Here is a 17,548-nt window from a genome sequence, read left to right on the forward strand (position 1 = left end):
CGTTTACACCGACAAAAATGGCGCAAGTTTTGTATCCGACTGTGCTAGTTTAGCGCTGCCGCAACCAGTGTCGGACAGTTGGTTACAAAAACTGGAGAACAGTGTCGGCTATTAAAATTTAAATTATAAACATTGCCTAGACATCACTGCTGTGTGTGAACAGGCTTCGTCTTGACTCCCGGAACAACCAGCGATACAACTGTAGCAAGCACTTGCGACAGTTCTCATTAGTAAAATTGCTTATCCTGTTCACATTATACTACAATAGTTATGCAAATTCTCTCGCAACTTTACTTGCCAGTGTAAACGCAACTTAATGTTGTTGCCAGTTTGCAGACGGCCAGCCGATCGAATCAATCACGCTCATCAGTTTTCGTCGTCAGAGCGGCATTGGTTGGACGACGGCTGGAAATCACATCAGTTCTCCGGTCAACTATTTACCGGAACGATTTCTACGCACAATCGTTCGGACAATTTGATCGTTCGGACGATTCGAACTGTTCAAACCAAATAGTCCAACGTACATGAGGATCTTTATGTCATGTTTCGTAGTCCTTGACTATAATCTAACTATACTGATGCATTCTTCGTGTATTGGCTGTTATCAGTGGGATATATTCGGAGCCACGATGATTTCGCGGGACTCTAACCAGGACTACCATCAACTATGAGAATCTGAAAAAGCGTGCATAATACATGAATTTCTGACTCCGTGAAACATGCGTGAATTTTTATAATGTCCCTGGAAATTTTACTAGGGATGGATACTGTGGCTCTTCTCACTCAATCGATGCCAACAGAAGTGCTTAACTATGTTTGAAAGTTCATGATTTCAAAACATTACTGATATGGAGAAGCTAAATCTCAAATCCAAAGATAAGTCTTGCTGAAACATTTTTGTACTTTCCGTATGAAAAATGTAGATAGATAACGAAAGTAACAAACTACTGCAAGTTAACAAATAATAATACGAGTTATAATTAGTATTTTTCACATTTATTTTGGTGCATTGTCGAGAGCCTGCACTGTCTATTAGTGGACAAAAACTATCGGCAGTACGCAAATTACCGATTGGTAAAACATGTTTTTGTAGTTCTGTGTGTATAAAATTATTTAGAAATATGTATCACCAGAATAACGTAATTTATAAATAACATTTTAATTGAATTTAGTTTTTTCTGTGTCTATTTTTATCAACGCTAGCGTGTCTGCTGGTTCTATGCACGGACTTAAGCTCCTCTATAGTAAACAGACGATCGCTAATTTGTATTTCATCCATATGTCGTACTTTGAGTAGTTGTAAATTAATAATATATTCTCTATAAATATACATCCATACATTTTTACGTAAATGTAATATGTTCTCGAAGCTCATTTTATAACCTACCATTTCTATTACCCTAAAGGAGAATTTTAATTATATTCATTTCCCTGAATCTCCGCAAATTCCTTTGAAGTGGTATTCTTAGGCTTCCCCCTCCCCCACAAAAGATTAATTAATTAAGTAGAGTTCAGAGTCTACCGCTAGACCTCTGAGCCGCAATACTGGGTTGTTGTCAGCCTCACGGTAGCGCTGTGTTGGTACTTATTTGTTGTTTGTATTTCCGAATTGTATACGTGTATTTTCTAAACATTACAGAACGGAAAGTTATTAGGTTTACACGATGTTATGTCGACACATCGAAAGACAAAGACACAGAAGTAAAAACTAAGGAGCTTAAAGTAAGTGATAGCGATAAATCGTCACAGAATTTCTCGCATATCGCTAGCGACGAAATGCTAGAGCACCTCAGCTTTGTAGCATTCTTGCAAATACTGCTAGTGACGATAAAACGTCATCTTTGCACTTGGCGTAAGGGTTAAATACAGTATTGCAGTTGTTTATTTGGTTTGAAAATATACTAGATAATCGGAAATTTTCGTTCGGGAAAACCAAGAATTTGAAAAGAGGTTTTGAATGGCCACTCTCTCTAATCAAATGACAAAGATTTTCCTTCGACTAATCCTCTGGGCTGTCATACCTTCAAGGGTGGTTGGTCGGAGGGAAAGAAACATATCCAACCAGTAGAGCTTAAATGGTTTATGACTCTAAAACAAGCAATGGTACAGGCACTGGATTGTGAGAGTAAGACCATGCATAAAAATGATGGTTCCTATGGGTCTTTATCCCACAGTTTTTCAGGCTGAAGTTACAATTATTATAGAATATGCTCGTGAGAACCTTCGTATGAGGTATAGGAGTAAGATGATTTCACAGATAGGCAGCATTTGAGGTATTGGACTCTTGTGTGTTCACCTCCAAATTGTCTGGAATTATTAACCCATTGGGGAAATTGCCCGAGCGTCACTCGTTGCGGCCGAGCAGGACTGAATAATCTTGCCAGAGCGGCACTCGTGCTCTTTCTACATGCTAACGATCATATATTTGTTTGATTTTCCACTAGATCGCAGTTTTGTGCCCTCGTGCATTCTTATAAGCAATTATTCCGTTTCGATTCGTTATGTTTGCACACTAGAACCACAACTAATAGTTTGTTTTGTTATTGTTTACATTTTGCCATATGCTAAATTTTCGTCTTTTCAATGTTCTGCATACAATATATATGTATCTTGTTCTCAATATTTAGTGTTTAACTGTTTATAGTTGTTGAATATGTTTTTAGTTCTTCCGCTACCTCATGGAACAAAACAATTTACGTACTTCAGAATTATACAAATATTTGGACAATGATATTGAGTTATCATTGACACAAAAATGATTTATGAAATGTAAATAAATGGTCATTGTATGTAATGTAAATAGTTTATTTTAATTATCATTTTAATAATAAAATTTCAATGAAACATAATCTCCCAGACACCTAATTCAGGAGCTTGTCATAAAATCGTCAAAAAGGGAAAAAATGTAAATGAATTTTGATGGTTTCGTTATTATGATTTCATGTAAAACACATTGTGCTGTGTTGTATAAAAAATTATTGAAACAGATAAACAAAAAAAGTAATAGAATATTGACAGTTGCTTTTGATTTTTATTTGTCTTACTAAAAATGTGTAAATATATACAATAAAAATTAAATAAAATATTATTTGGAGAAAGCAACAAATACTAAATTTAATTTGTAAAACAACCAAATATACTAAAATATCCTGAAAAGTTCACTAATTTATCTGTATTCAAACTCATACTGTTAATATTTTAGTACATGCATGCATTTTTGCCAAAATCAGTTGAAACATTCAGTCCTAGACATGCTAGGTTAATTACTTCCTCGATGGGTTAACAAGTTGTTTCTTCCCATTGCAGAATCAATAGTGTGACTGTTTGTTGAGTTCTTGGTCAGGAGGGAGTTTCTGGGAACAAAAGAGCTAATGCCCTGGCCAACTTGGGCTCAGCGTCCAACATGAGAGTATCTCTGTCATTCTGTGGTATTTATAGGTGTAAATCCTTCAGGTCTGTCACGATGGAGTTCACTCTGATTATGAGAGATGGTGGAAACTGCATCCGGATCTGAAGATGAACAGAATAGTCCTGTGGTCGCCTTCCCACAGGGTTGCTTATGATCTTCTCTCCTTAAGTAGATCGCTGTCTTCTCGGATTTTGGGTATAATTACACGACATGGTCACATGAGGAAGCATCTTCACAGAGTCGGCATTCTCTCTAATGCTGTAAAATGTGTGGTGGGCAAGAGGAAACTGCTGAGCACATGTTTTTTGACTGTCCTGGAATCGCAAGAGAACACTATGCCATCTGTGGTACTCTAGAAAAAGGTGGTGAATTTCCCTAGGGAGACCTGATCAGTTGTATTCAGCAGATTGTAGAACTGCTGAAATCAACTGGTTGGTCTCATGGTATACTTCCGGGGTGCGCAAAAGGCTCTTGAAGCTTACATGCATGGCAATAGTTCACCCCTTAGAAGAAGAACACAACCCTTTATACACTGGAGTAAATTGTTTTGCTACTGCATGTTTTCTGTTTTGTTATAAAATTCTGTATTTTATAACTATACAGATACAGATTGAAAATTAGCTGCATTTGGATCACTGTAAACGACTGTCCAATAAAATGTTTAACATATTAGATATCAGAGATTTTGGCACATTTTGCAAACGTCTTAAATTTTAGGCATCGGAGTGGAATGGGTTAAATTTCAACAACACATAACAGAGTATTTCATCAGCTTTTTTAAAAAATTACCCTATTTTTCAACAATATAAACAAATGTGAGGTTTACATAATATTACATGACTTTTCCTCCTTACTTCAATCAAGGTTTTTATTGAGATGAGGTTTAGCTGGTTTCTTAACAGTTTAATCCCATTGTACAGTTCCACTAGATAGTGCCACATGTGTTTAAGCTTCGACTGGACAACCACTTGTGAAGACAACAAAATCTACTTCCAGGATGAAGTCCTGGAAGTTCTTTTTTACTTTCATATCCCGTTTGTTTCTCTTGAATCCTTAGATCCACTGAAATGTTTGGACAAATTTGTCTATTGGTATGGGTAATTTTACCCTCCTGCATATCATTCATATATCAGTGAATTATCATTTATATATATATATATATATATATATATATATATATATATATATTTACTTATATAGATACTGATAGATATAGATTTACTGATATTTACAGATATAGTAATTATAACAGAACATGGTCTTTCAAAACAAAAGTTAGAGAACACCCACTTAGAAGGTTATACCATTATCGAGAGCTTCTGTCGAGAAAAACATCAAAAAGAGGGGGTTGCAATTTGGGTGGATGGAATAAAAACTTATGCGGTTGGACTCGATGGAAACGGCTGAGTCAGGAGCTGATCTGCGAGGTGTCTACAGCTAAATTAACAATAGGAAAACAAGCCATTTACATCATTGGAATCTACAGACCTAACATCAACTTTGATGCAGCCATAGACATAATATCGCAGACTCTAAAAACCATCCCTACCTGGAACAGCCCCATAGTGATTATGGGTGACATCAATGTTAACTGTCTGGAAACAAACAGACAAAACACAAAACTTCAAGAAACCTTAAAGTCTTATAACACCTCAAGACTTCAGCTACCACCTACACGTGTCACCCCATATAGTTCCACTTCTATTGACATAGTCTGTTCTAACAAACTTGCTACGGAACCAGTAGTCACTATCCTAAACACATTCATCTCTGACCATACAGGGCAAATAGCCACATTACAGAACTTCAAAATTAAAACACCTGACCAAATAACATTCAACAGACATTTCAGCGACAAGAACCTCTCACTTCTTAATAATCTACTGAAACAAGAAACATGGTGTGACGTGCTAACCCCCAGATCAGCGGAGGAATCCTATAACAAGTTTCTGAATACTTTGACATACCATATGGATATAGCATGCCCTTACATCCGTACTCGCAAAAAGTCGAAAAAAAAGACAACCTATTAAGAATGACCAAGAAACGATAGAAAAGCGCAACCAATATCTAGCGGCTCAAGAGGAATATCTACTGACGGGGACAGAAGAAAACAAAGCTAGAGCAACAGAGAAGAAGAAAATCTATGACCTTCACCTCAAGGCCCAAAGAAAACTTATGATATCTGAGTTCATAAACAAGTCTGAAAATAAAAGTAAAGCAATATGGAGTATTATTAATAAAGAACGATGTAAAAACAACACCAATGAAACAATACATCTTAAATCTAATGACACACTAATATCGGCTCCCCTGGATGTAGCAACACACCTAAATGAATACTTTGTAAACATTGCCAACGAAACACTAGCACAGGCTGTCTACGATGGGAATCCTGTTACTCCAGATTACAGACTTCAAGTAAATGACTCTCTTATTCTTTGGCCAACATCTCAAAAGGAAGTTAAGACGACTATAAAAACATTGAAAACGAAAAACTCAGCTGGCTTTGATAACATTTCCACAAGATTATTAAAAACTTGCAGTGAGCCTCTATTAAACCCCCTAACTACTATAATCAACAACTCATTTGCAGAAGGAATTTTTCCATCAAAACTAAAACTGGCAAAAGTCTATCCGAAACTAAAAAAGGAGACCCAACCCAGGTCGCTAACTACCGCCCAATCTCTCTACTTCCTTCAATTTCAAAAATCATAGAGAAAATTGTACTGTCTAGACTGTTAGATTTTTTTTTAAAACATAACCTGTTCCCTGATAATCAACACGGCTTTATAGAAGGTAAATCAACATCAACTGCTCTGGTTAGAATCGTTGAGTATCTAATAAGAGCACTAGATAAGGGCGACACAACAACTGCTATCTTTCTAGACTTCACTAAAGCGTTTGATTGCCTTAGTCATGACAAACTCCTCAAAAAACTAGAAAGCCGAGGGATCACAGGAAAAACTGCAGATTGGTTTCGGAGCTACTTATCAGGGAGAACTCAGTCAGTAGAAATAAAAAGTACAGACCAAGGAAAGAAAAAAACAACCTCCAGACCTTTGCCTGTTGACAGAGGTGTTCCGCAGGGATCAGTCCTGGACCCTATCCTTTACATTATCTTTGTGAGTGACTTTCCTGATTACTTAAAAAGGTATTGCTTCATGCTCATGTATGCAGATGACACGACACTCCTGCTACAAAATAAACAACCTTCGACCTTGGAAATAGACACACACATTGCCATAAATATGGCAATAGAATACTGTCAAGCAAACGACCTGGTATTGAATCAAACAAAGACTCAGCAACTAATAATGGGAAGGAAGAAAGAAGAAGTGCTGGAATTGCCGGTCGCTGAAAGAATGGACAACGTAAAGTACCTAGGAATATTAATTGACGAATCTCTTTCTTGGAGTGACCATATCAACCAACTATGTGGGAAACTTAGCACAGTTTTATATGTTCTAAGGCGCTTAAAACAAGTTGCTAGCCCAGAAATAGTAAAATGTGCATACTATGCTCTTTTCGAGAGTCACCTGAGGTACGCAATAACTGTCTGGGGCAACTCCTCTAAATTTAACACCCAAAGGGTACTAGTGCTTCAGAAAAAAGCAATCCGTATACTAATGGGAACAGGACCTCTAGAATCGTGTTGAGGTGCTTTTAAACAGCTAAGAATACTAACCTCAGTAGCCCTGTACATCTTAGAAGTAGTTGCATATGCAAGTCAACAACGTCTGACAAGAGGAAATGACGTTCACACCCTCAACACAAGATCCGCACATGACTACATACTTCCCATCCATCGTCTGACTCTCTACGAAAAACAACCCACCTATGCTGGTGCAAAATTTCTTAACATCCTGCCACAAGAGTTCAAGAACATCACGGAACAGCAACAATTCCGATGAAAACTGATCGACTGGCTTCTTGACCAGCCTTTTTATACTATAGAGGAATTCCTGAACTGGAGGACTAACTGCCTAACCACATCTCTTGAACCACCGTGATTTCTCTCTCAAAAAAAAAAAAAAAAAAAAAGTATTTTGCTTAATGACACCATTCTTGTCTCAATGATAATGAATAAAGTATATTGTCTATTGTCTATTTCCTGGAGAGGAAATGCAAGAAGTCTCAAATACGGGCTGTAATATTTTGTCAGAACTCTTTTTTGCTGTTTTAACTGTATGCAGGATGTGTCCTGTAAGTCCATTTGAATGACAAGATTTGGGTTTGCTCATTTCAAACCCAATTTTTTTGTTATTAAGAAAATCTTTGATTTTCTGTAAAGCTGAGTGCCATTTTCACAGTTGAGGCACCTGATGCTAAGATAATATTTTCTTCAAAGAAATAACTATTATTCCCAAGTAATGGGAAATATAATCTTGAACATTCACATAGTACTTGTTAAATACAAAAAGCCTGCATGTACGTTTAGAAAACTTGGTGGTAAAAGGTGACATATGATTCCCTCTATTTCAAAGGTTTGCGTAACAATCTATTACTTTCCTCTCAAATGTAGTTATTAATTAAATCCTTTACTCAACTGTTAAGTTTTTATTGTAAAAGGCAACCAGAAAAAAGGTTAATTATTCACAAATTATATAAAAAATGCAGTCCACCTCATATCTGTAATAGAGTTCATGTGATGAGAAAGTGTATATGAAACAGTTAGTTGTTTTCCTGGTACGTAAAAAAATCTCATAATGAAATGTTAATAGATGCAAAAAAAAATGAAATGATCTAGGACAGAAGTCTTGAAAAATTGTTTATAAAGTAAATTAACCAGAGGTTTATGGTCAGTCTAAAGTAAGAACATGTCAATTCCTTTCCATCCACCCAAATACGTACAAGAGCTTCTTATTCAATTTGTAAATAGCTTGTTATGGTTGGAGTCATCACCCTTGATACATACAGTGTGATTTAAAAGTATGGATACACTCTGTGTAGTTTTTATGGATAAAGATGGAGGGATGGAACTCTGGACATCTTTCTAGGAAGTAGAAGTGAACTCTTTAGTTACTGTTACAACTTTGCCCATTTCAAAATGGGCAGACTTACAATTTTTTAAATGTAAATACTCATTAAGTGTCATCTCATTTTCTAGGTCTTGATAAAAGAATAAGAACAATATAAACTAGAGCTTCCTATCTCAACCCAGTACAAAATGGCAGCTCATTGAAATGAATTAAGTTAGAAGCAAGGTTGAATCCTGCTCAACCTTCAACGGAGAAAGAGAAAAGTGAAATTCAGAACACCCCTCTAGGAAACAAAAGTGGTCAATTTCCCAAAATGGGCTTTTTGGGGATCAGTTTAAATGTAAAGTTATGCATTTTTAATGTAAAGTTACAGTAGTAATAGTAATTACAAGTACGCTAAGCAATAAAACTTACTAACCTGTGTTTTTTATATCAGATATTCAAACTGCTGTCCCAGGACAGTTTGATAATGCCCAAGCCTGTTGTAGAAGTTTGAAACGGCATGCTGTATGGATTATGAAGGTTTTTTTAAATTTCACACTATTCTGTCCAAAAGGTCATTAATGCACTGATGTTTCATTTTATAGGCGTTGTTTTTAATGTGACTGACTCCACATAAAGTAGTCAAGTTGAAATAGATCTGGCGATATTGGTGGCCACTCTATACTTCCTCTTCTGCCTATCCAGTGATGTGGAAAAATATTGTTTAAATACTCGCAAACATGGAGGCCGTAGTGTGGAGATGCTCCATCCTGCTGGAACCAAACTTCATTACAGTTGTTGGTTGCTACTTGGATAGCTGGATAAATTTGATTTTTTTATATTCCTCGTACTTCGGCATTAAAGTTTCCATCAATAAAAAATTCCCAGCAAACTGATCCCTCACAATGCCAGGCCAAACGTTTAATTTTTCAGGATGCTGGGTATGTTGCTGTCTTATTCAAGAGGGTTAGCATCAGCCCAATAACGAGCATTGTGTCTGTTAACGTTACTGTTAATATGAAAATTGCTTCATCTTAGAAAGCAATGTTGTTTAATCTAATTGTATTATCACCAATGTTCCACATCATTATTTCACAAAATTCTACTTGACGATAAAAATCGTCCTCAATTAGCTCATGAACTAAATGAATTTTGTATGCTTTATAACCACTGTCACATAAAACTTTACAAACTTATAGCTGAGATATACCTAATAGTTGAGAAACATTTCTTGCTGAGGCTTGAGGATTTTCTACAACAGACTAAAAAGTCAAGTGACAATACTTCGGTTGTAACCGATTTTTGTCGTCCACGTTTGGGACGGTCTTAAACACTGCCTATTTCCTGGAAGCGGATTATTGAACTCCTGATTTAGATACAGGGTTTTTTTATTGGGATAAGTGGGATTGGGATTAAATAACCTTATTTCATCATAAGATCTCACCTGGTCTCGTTATCCCCACATCATCAGGATCATAATATGCTCTTGTTCACATAAACAGTCCATTTCAACATAAAGTATCACAAAAACACGTCTTAACTTTGTTAATTCCAACCAGAAACTGAACATGATACTGTACTTTCTCAAAACAAAATCCTGCCCTGCAGCATGTAATAACTGTAAAACAGTTTTGAGTTTGTAAGGAAAGTGCTTGTCTATTGAAGTTATTTACCTTCTGAATGCGGATGTTAATGCCTCAATTCAATTTTAATTAATTTCAATGAGCTGCCATTTTATACTGGGTTGAGATAGAAAGCTCCAGTTTCCACTATTCTTCTTTTATATATTCTTCTTCTATTCCACCTTTCAGATAAGGTGTCACTTAATAGGTCTTTAAATTTACAAATTTTGAGCTGCCCTCCATCCATTTTGGGGAAATAGGCAAAATTATAACATTGACTAAAAAGTTCACTTCTATTTCCTAGGAAGGTGTCTCAAGTTCCATCCCTCCATCTTTATAGATCAAAAATTAAACAGAATGTAATGTACTTTAACTCAAACTGTATATAACAGAATAGAATATTCCTTCGTGGTCTTGCTCTAGTAAACCACCAATTATGTAGTTGATGCATTTACAAATACTCTAGATAGTACATTGACGTCAAATGCTCTCAGTAAAGGGGGATTCGTGATAACTTCTTTACTGTATTTTCTTGAGAGTGCCGATGGCAGAGCGATCTAAGACGGACTTTAAGTCTGAGTTAGAGATAGCACAGTTTCGAATCCTGTCTGTGCTGTATCGACTCTCCCCCTTATTCTTTTTAATAAGATCCTCGTACAGGCCAGTGGCCCATGAGTATGGGCAGAATAAGGCTTAAAAGGGAATCGGCTTCCCCTTCTTATTAAAAAAAATGTTTAAAAAGGTGTCATTGTGCATAGCTGTCCAGATAAAAAAATTAACATTTTTGTAAGCACATCTCAAATAGTGGGCAATAGCTATTTTGCGATGGAGACAATATAGTAGGATACATGAACATTCCAAGATAAATTGGAAATTGAATGTAAGAATCTTTATCGTCAGCTTTATTTCATCTGGTTCAACACAAATGCCTTTAATATTGATCTCATGTCCAGAACAGTGTTTACATTGTTTTAAAGATATATACATTTTCAGATGCCATTCACAATCTTACTTTCATTGTAACTATATTCCGCTAAAATTTTCCAACATACTGCCTTGGCCTTTACAAATTTGCAGGGTTGAGATTTTAACTTTCTTGGCCAATTAATATTTTTACATCTTCAAGAAGTTGGTTGATTCACTTGACACTAATTTGAGCAGAAAGGTGTTCAAATACCACGGTTCTATAGCATCTTGACAAAACTCCCTCGCTTTTAGACGTACAATAATTCTCACCACTTTCTTCTGCAGCCTAAATACTCTGTCCAATTTGTATTTGACATGACTTCCCCAATGTCTAAGCCTATATATTATGTGAGAATGTATGAGACCATAATATGCTGTCATTAGCACTTCTGGACAACAGAATTTTGAAAGGTTATGTGAAGCATACATACTTGAAGTAACCTTAAAGCAGACATGGTCAATGTGAGTTTTCCAGATCAAACCTCGATCAAGGTATATCGCTAGGAACTGAACAGAAGCAACTTCCTCTAAAATACCAACATTCATTAAAACTGAAGATTTCACTCCATCATCTCCCTGGTGAAGCCAGAAATTCATAAGATTGTGAACCATTTGTTTTGAGGTTAATTACAAGAAAAACTTGTATACATGAATGCAGTTTGATAAAAAAATTTATTCCCAACTCTTATTACATGCATGTTTTAAACAAATAGTTGTGTCATCTACTGATACTTTTTCTTTTGTGGATAGACCATTCGTTTTTGGTGCATTGGTACTGCACAAATTTGTCTTTATCACTTAGATATGATGAGAGCCAAAGATGTGGCATTCCTCGATCATCACATGCTCTCAACTGTTACAATCTGTCGCATGATGCACGTAGTTAAAAATCTTAGATAGGTCAAGGAACATGCTAAGCACATGTTCATGTCTCCAGGTCATCTATAATGCATTCAAGAAGTTTTGTAACAGCATCAACTGTTGATTTTTTTTCCTAAATACAAACTAGTTTTCATTCAATATCTGAAACCTGTCTAGAAAAATTTCACAATTTGTCAACAGAAATCTTTCATACGAGGGCGGTTTAATAAGTTAGTGACTTTTTGAATTTCCTGCGCAGTACTTTAAATGCAACATTGATGTAGTCAAACCAAACGCTGGACTAAATGTATCGAGCTAAAAGGTGATTGATTGTATTAAAATATACAATGTTTATTTGCTGAAAAATTTTGTTTTATTCAAAGTCACTGACTTATCAAACCGCCCTCTCGTACATTGCTGAATACAGGCAATACCAATTATCAGTCAATAATTGCTTGCTAGACAAGGGTCACACTTCTTGAAAACAGGAATGACTGCATTCTTTAATGTCTTTTGGAATTTGCCTTGTGCAAAGGACCAATTCGTATGCCTTGTCAACAGTCTCAAAATGTACTTGCAGCAAAGTTTTAATAGCCATGTTGATATTCCACCAGCATCACAAGACATTTTACGGTTCAATCTAGATTGATATCTGATTTTTATGTTTTGGCTCTGGACTTCATTGTCGTGGTGTGTGTAAACAGGAAACAGCACTACAGACTGTTGAAAGAGGACTACAGTAGAGTCCCGTTAATCCGACCTAATTGGGACCGAGCCCTATTCGGATTATGTGATTGTTCGGATTAGCCAGAATTACAGAAAAATACGGTTTTAAACTTGAGATGGGTCTATTTTGTTAAAGAATTATCAACATTGTTTATTAAAACATGTTATCTGACTGTTGCATTGTATTTCTTGACAAATAAACGTGTTTGCAAATACTAAGCACATTTACCATATTTAGTGTGAGAGTTCTATTGCTAAGCAATGTGAGCGTACTGGATATTGTACGGGTTCAATAGGCTAGTTGTACGAAACTACGCGTCATCCAATAGACTCTCTTTAATGCGACAGAAGACAATAACTGAATTTACGTCTTTTAACAATATTAATATTGTACTCAATAATAATATCAGTACTGTACGTCCAGTTTTTGTTTGATTTCACTTCTTAATGTAGTAATTTAACTCATACTTAACCTATAAGTTTCAATTTGGTACTGTATTTAACTTCATTATTTATGTACTGTATCGTACACAATTTGTCTTAATAAAATACTTTATGTCTATTTAATTAAAGTTTTCTTTGTTTATGTACGAAATGATTCACCCATTTTCATTTTTTATGTAATTAGTTCCTATAACTGTTCATTATCGTTATAAATAATTCCTCCTGGACCTGTTCGGATTAACCGACGTTCGGATTACACGTGTTCGGATTAGCGGGACTCCACTGTATTTGGTTTTATTAAATGATGTTTGATTTTTTAAATCTTTTAAATAAATTTCCTAGTCATTATTTTTTAATATTGGTAGCAAAAGTAGTCCAACTTCAACAGAAGATTGACTTAGTGGTTGATCTGCCAGTTTTATGTATGAACCTCAAGAAGTTTGCGTTTGAAAAATTCTCGTGGTGGGTGGGATGTTGATTTCGTCATATTTCATGTGATGAATTTCAGACCAGCAGTATTGAGTAATTTTAGACTTTCTCATTGCCTTCCAAGAGGGTATATTTCAATCCTCAAAACATAGTGTTATATCTTTAGTATCATATAATGATGGCAGACATTAGTAATCCTGTTATACTTCAAATCATTCACTGTTAATAACAAACTTTAAATAAATAATATGAGTTTATAGAGGCCTGAATAGAGCATTCCCAAACAGTCTTGACCTAAACCCATGAAAATACACAGCTACTTTTTGAGTACTATATCCTCACTCTTTTACACTCAATCATCGAAGCTCATCATTGAGCTCAGGGAAAATCCTAAGCGTGTGGAATCAGTTTGTCTTGGGATTCCAGGTTTGGAATTGTGGGTAATTTGTTCACATTCAAATCAGAACAGAATATCTACATGGGCCAAAGTTGCCACTGGACTCATATATGACATGGTGGTCATATTGAACTCCATGATGCTGTATTTGAAACAATATCTGTAGCAGGGTTTTTGAGACAGCCATTACTAATTTCAGTGGGAGGAATAAGGTGATCACCACAGTTATAGAGCTTGTGCGTAGTACTATACTATAGTTCCGCTATAGTTGACGCTATACTATAGTTCCTTGGATGTGAGTTAATAAATCCATACATGTCCTGCCATTAAGGATGATGTTAAAAAAAAAGAAAAATGTTTCAAAAAGAGACTTGTGTTCTAGTTTTTAGAGAACTAAAAATAATGACTATTCCTAATAGGTACATATTCTACTGTCTTATAAGTGTAAAGGAACAACTTGAAAAACTAGACAGGATATTCATGAGTATCCTACTAGAACAAAGCATTTGTTACAACTCTTATCAGTTAAATTAATAAAAACAAAATGCAATCATCTTTTTTATGAAAATTAAATTATTCAATAAGTTACCATAACTTGCTAAATCTGTATCTTTAGTGAAATTTAAAACAGCTGTAAAGTGCTGGTTAAAAGTTAATATATTTTATTGTGTGGATGAATTCTTAAATTGTGATATCACAACATTAATTTTTTTAAATTTTGTCTCTCAATGTATTTATTTATTTAGTTTTAATATTGTTAAAATTTTATCTATCTGAATTCTAGAACCTGAATAATTGTTTGTTTTAGTTTTAGTTTAGAATATTTTAGTAATTTGACAAAGTCTATTGCACTGTTGAATTTGTTTAAAGACCAATAAATATCTTGATCTTTGGTCACACAGCACAGAACAGTATTGGTGATAACTCACAAGAGCACTGGCCATTGTGGAGCGATGGTGTGACGAAGAAGGACTTGCAGTGAATCCTTCGAAGACCGTCATGATACCATTTACAAGTAGGAGGAAACTTGAAATCACACCGCCAGTCCCTATGTGGGGGCCAGATACAGATAAGCAGGGAGTTCAAATATCTAGGAGTCAAACTAGATGATAAACTCACTTGGAATAGTCATCTGGAATACATAATCAGCCGATCTCAGACTACATTGATGATGGTGAGACGTGCAGTAGGATGCACATGGGGGCTTAGACCCGACATGTCACATTGGCTGTACACCAGAGTCATCAGACTAATAATGGTGTATGGCTCAGTAGTATGGTGGCCAAAAGTCCAACAGGTGACTGCCGCAAAAAACCTGTCAAAGGTACAGCGGTTGGCATGCTTGGGGACAATGGGCGCCATGAGAGGAACACCAACCGCTGCTATGGAAGTAGTGCTAAACCTCCCACCCCTAGACATATTTGTCATAGGAGAGGCTAGGATGGCTGCCTACAGACTGAAGTGCAATGGGAAACTGGCATCGTCACCATGCTAGTAAGCACTCCAAGATCGTTGACATTCTCAAACTGGATATTCTAGAAATGATGTCTGACAGAATGGCAAAGGTTACGGACTGGGAAAAACCATTTCAAGTCTACATTGTTGAAAGGAAGGAATGGTCAAAAGGTGAGCCTGACTACATGAAGAAGGCTCTAACCTGGTACACGGACGGGTCAAAGACTCTGAAGGGTACTGGGGCAGGGGTCTGGGGAGTCAGACCTAGTGTTAACTTAAGCTTTAGCCTAGGTAAACTGGCAACTGTCTTTCAGGCTGAAGTTATAGCCCTTGCAGAATGTGCAAGAATTAATGTGGAAAGAGGCTACAAAGGCAAAACCATCTACATTAACTCGGACAGCAGGGCTGCTCTGCAGGCCTTGTCCAACCATGACTGTAATTCGAAGACAGTCTGGGAATGCCATAAGGTCATGAAATTGCTGGCGAAAACCAATAAAGTTATTTTAATTTGGGTGCCTGGACATAGAGGAATCACAGGTAATGAAGGGGCAGACTTGGGAGCCAACTGTCCTCTTATCGGTCCTGAACCAACGTGTGGGGTCTCATATAACTTAGCACGTAGATCAGTTACCAAGTGGATGGTTAACAAACACCTACAACATTGGAGAAATACTGAGGGGAATGTACAAGCAAAGCAGATGCTCAAGGGACCATCAAGGAACATTGCAGCAGATGCCCTTAGAATGAGTAGAAGGGAGATCCGAAAGGTGACTGGTTTTATTACAGGTCATTGGATATTCCGAAGTCACCTGAACAGAATAGGTATTCCAGTTCAGGAAACACTGTGCAGGAAATGTGGCGAGGCTGACGAAACAGCCAAGCATGTCATATTTGAATGTCCGGCATTACAGAGCAAACGCTCAAGATCCCTAGGTGTTCTTATGCATACGGAAGAGGGGTTGGAACAGGAAAGCATTGTTCAGAAAATCTCATGGTTTTGTAAAGGCCTGGGATTTGATACAGCTTAAACCTGGAAGAGGGTGCACAATAAGCCGGATGGAAAAAAAACACAAGATATTCAGACTTTTCAAACATCTCTACAGCTCTACCATTATTCTGATTGCTCTTTTCTATACTTCCAATACACAGGAGAGCTTGTTTACCAGAGGAGCTCACTGTGACCGAAACATTATTATATGTGTCTTTTCAAGTAATTCATCATATGCTGTGGCTTCCTCATTTATTTTTAAGGCATTTAGTATTAAACCAATATTATATCCCAAAAATTCTACAAATGAATAAAAATATTCTCTAGAATGTTTGTGTTGTACTGAAATAGTAAAGCTGGGGAAGACTGTAGAAATATTCTGTACCATTTACAATATACTCAGTAAACGATATCATATCCAAATTAATGAGAGGAAATTGATGGTTATTTCAATTAGATATCTAGACATGAATTTTATCAAATGAGCTGGATGTTATGTGTTGTTCTCTCCCAGCGTTAAGTCGTGCCAGAGAACTATTTGTTCTAAAAAGTACAAAGATGTAAAAGAGTGGTCTTAAATCTACCATTTCCAATTCTTTTAGTATTTCCTCTCTAGTTTCTTTCTTCTAATTGTGACAATTCTGACATTGCTGCTTGTACTCATTGAGGGAATAAATGCAAATGATACTAAAGTGAGTAATACACATTGAACTAATAGCTGAAGCAAATAACTACTACAGGCATCAAAATTCTATTATTGATTGTGCATGATATGCCCGGCTTACTTAATACTTTTGGCTGTATATAATTTTTTTCAACTAATGGCCTATAAGCATATATAATTTGTATACAAATATCAAACAAGATTATTCTGTTTGAAAACAAATATTTTTCAGATACCCCAAGAAAACCATGCAACTTGTTGCTGAACTTTCAAAAGGAATGGCTGATGAGTACAGAAAAAAGAGGAAAGGGAAACTCAAAAGAACATTTGCAGAGTCTTCGTGTCCAACAATTGGGAATGTTAAAGGTAAATCAAACATATTATTTATTTTTATTTGTAGTCTTTTTACAAACTCTTATTAACTCTTTCTTTTCATTGTTGCCAGGAAAATCTAGTTGGTACTAAAGTAGCTGGAGTTAATGCCAGCCATACTGTATTTGACTGTAAAATTTGAAGTCTGGCTAATTCAAAAATGGATATTAACAACACTAAGTTCTGATGTGTTAACCCTTTGGGATGACATTAAATTCATATGATTGACCTTTCATATCGTCTGGCTACAA

The 17,548-nt window shown here is 36.0% G+C and overlaps 1 protein-coding gene across 6 annotated transcripts in view; it reads left to right on the forward strand.

Moving 5' to 3' along the window:
* Window positions 1–17,548, forward strand: part of LOC124359544 — a 116,414-nt gene that overhangs the window by 11,267 nt on the left and 87,599 nt on the right. For all 6 annotated transcript variants that reach the window (XM_046812368.1, XM_046812367.1, XM_046812369.1 and 3 more), the window contains exon 2: window positions 17,158–17,291. In XM_046812368.1, the coding sequence (XP_046668324.1) occupies window positions 17,174–17,291 (118 nt within the window). In that variant the 5' untranslated portion in view covers window positions 17,158–17,173. The remainder of the gene's footprint in view (window positions 1–17,157; window positions 17,292–17,548) is intronic.

The sequence above is a fragment of the Homalodisca vitripennis genome, chromosome 4 (genome assembly GCF_021130785.1).
Source record: "Homalodisca vitripennis isolate AUS2020 chromosome 4, UT_GWSS_2.1, whole genome shotgun sequence".
NCBI classification, from domain to species: domain Eukaryota; kingdom Metazoa; phylum Arthropoda; class Insecta; order Hemiptera; family Cicadellidae; genus Homalodisca; species Homalodisca vitripennis.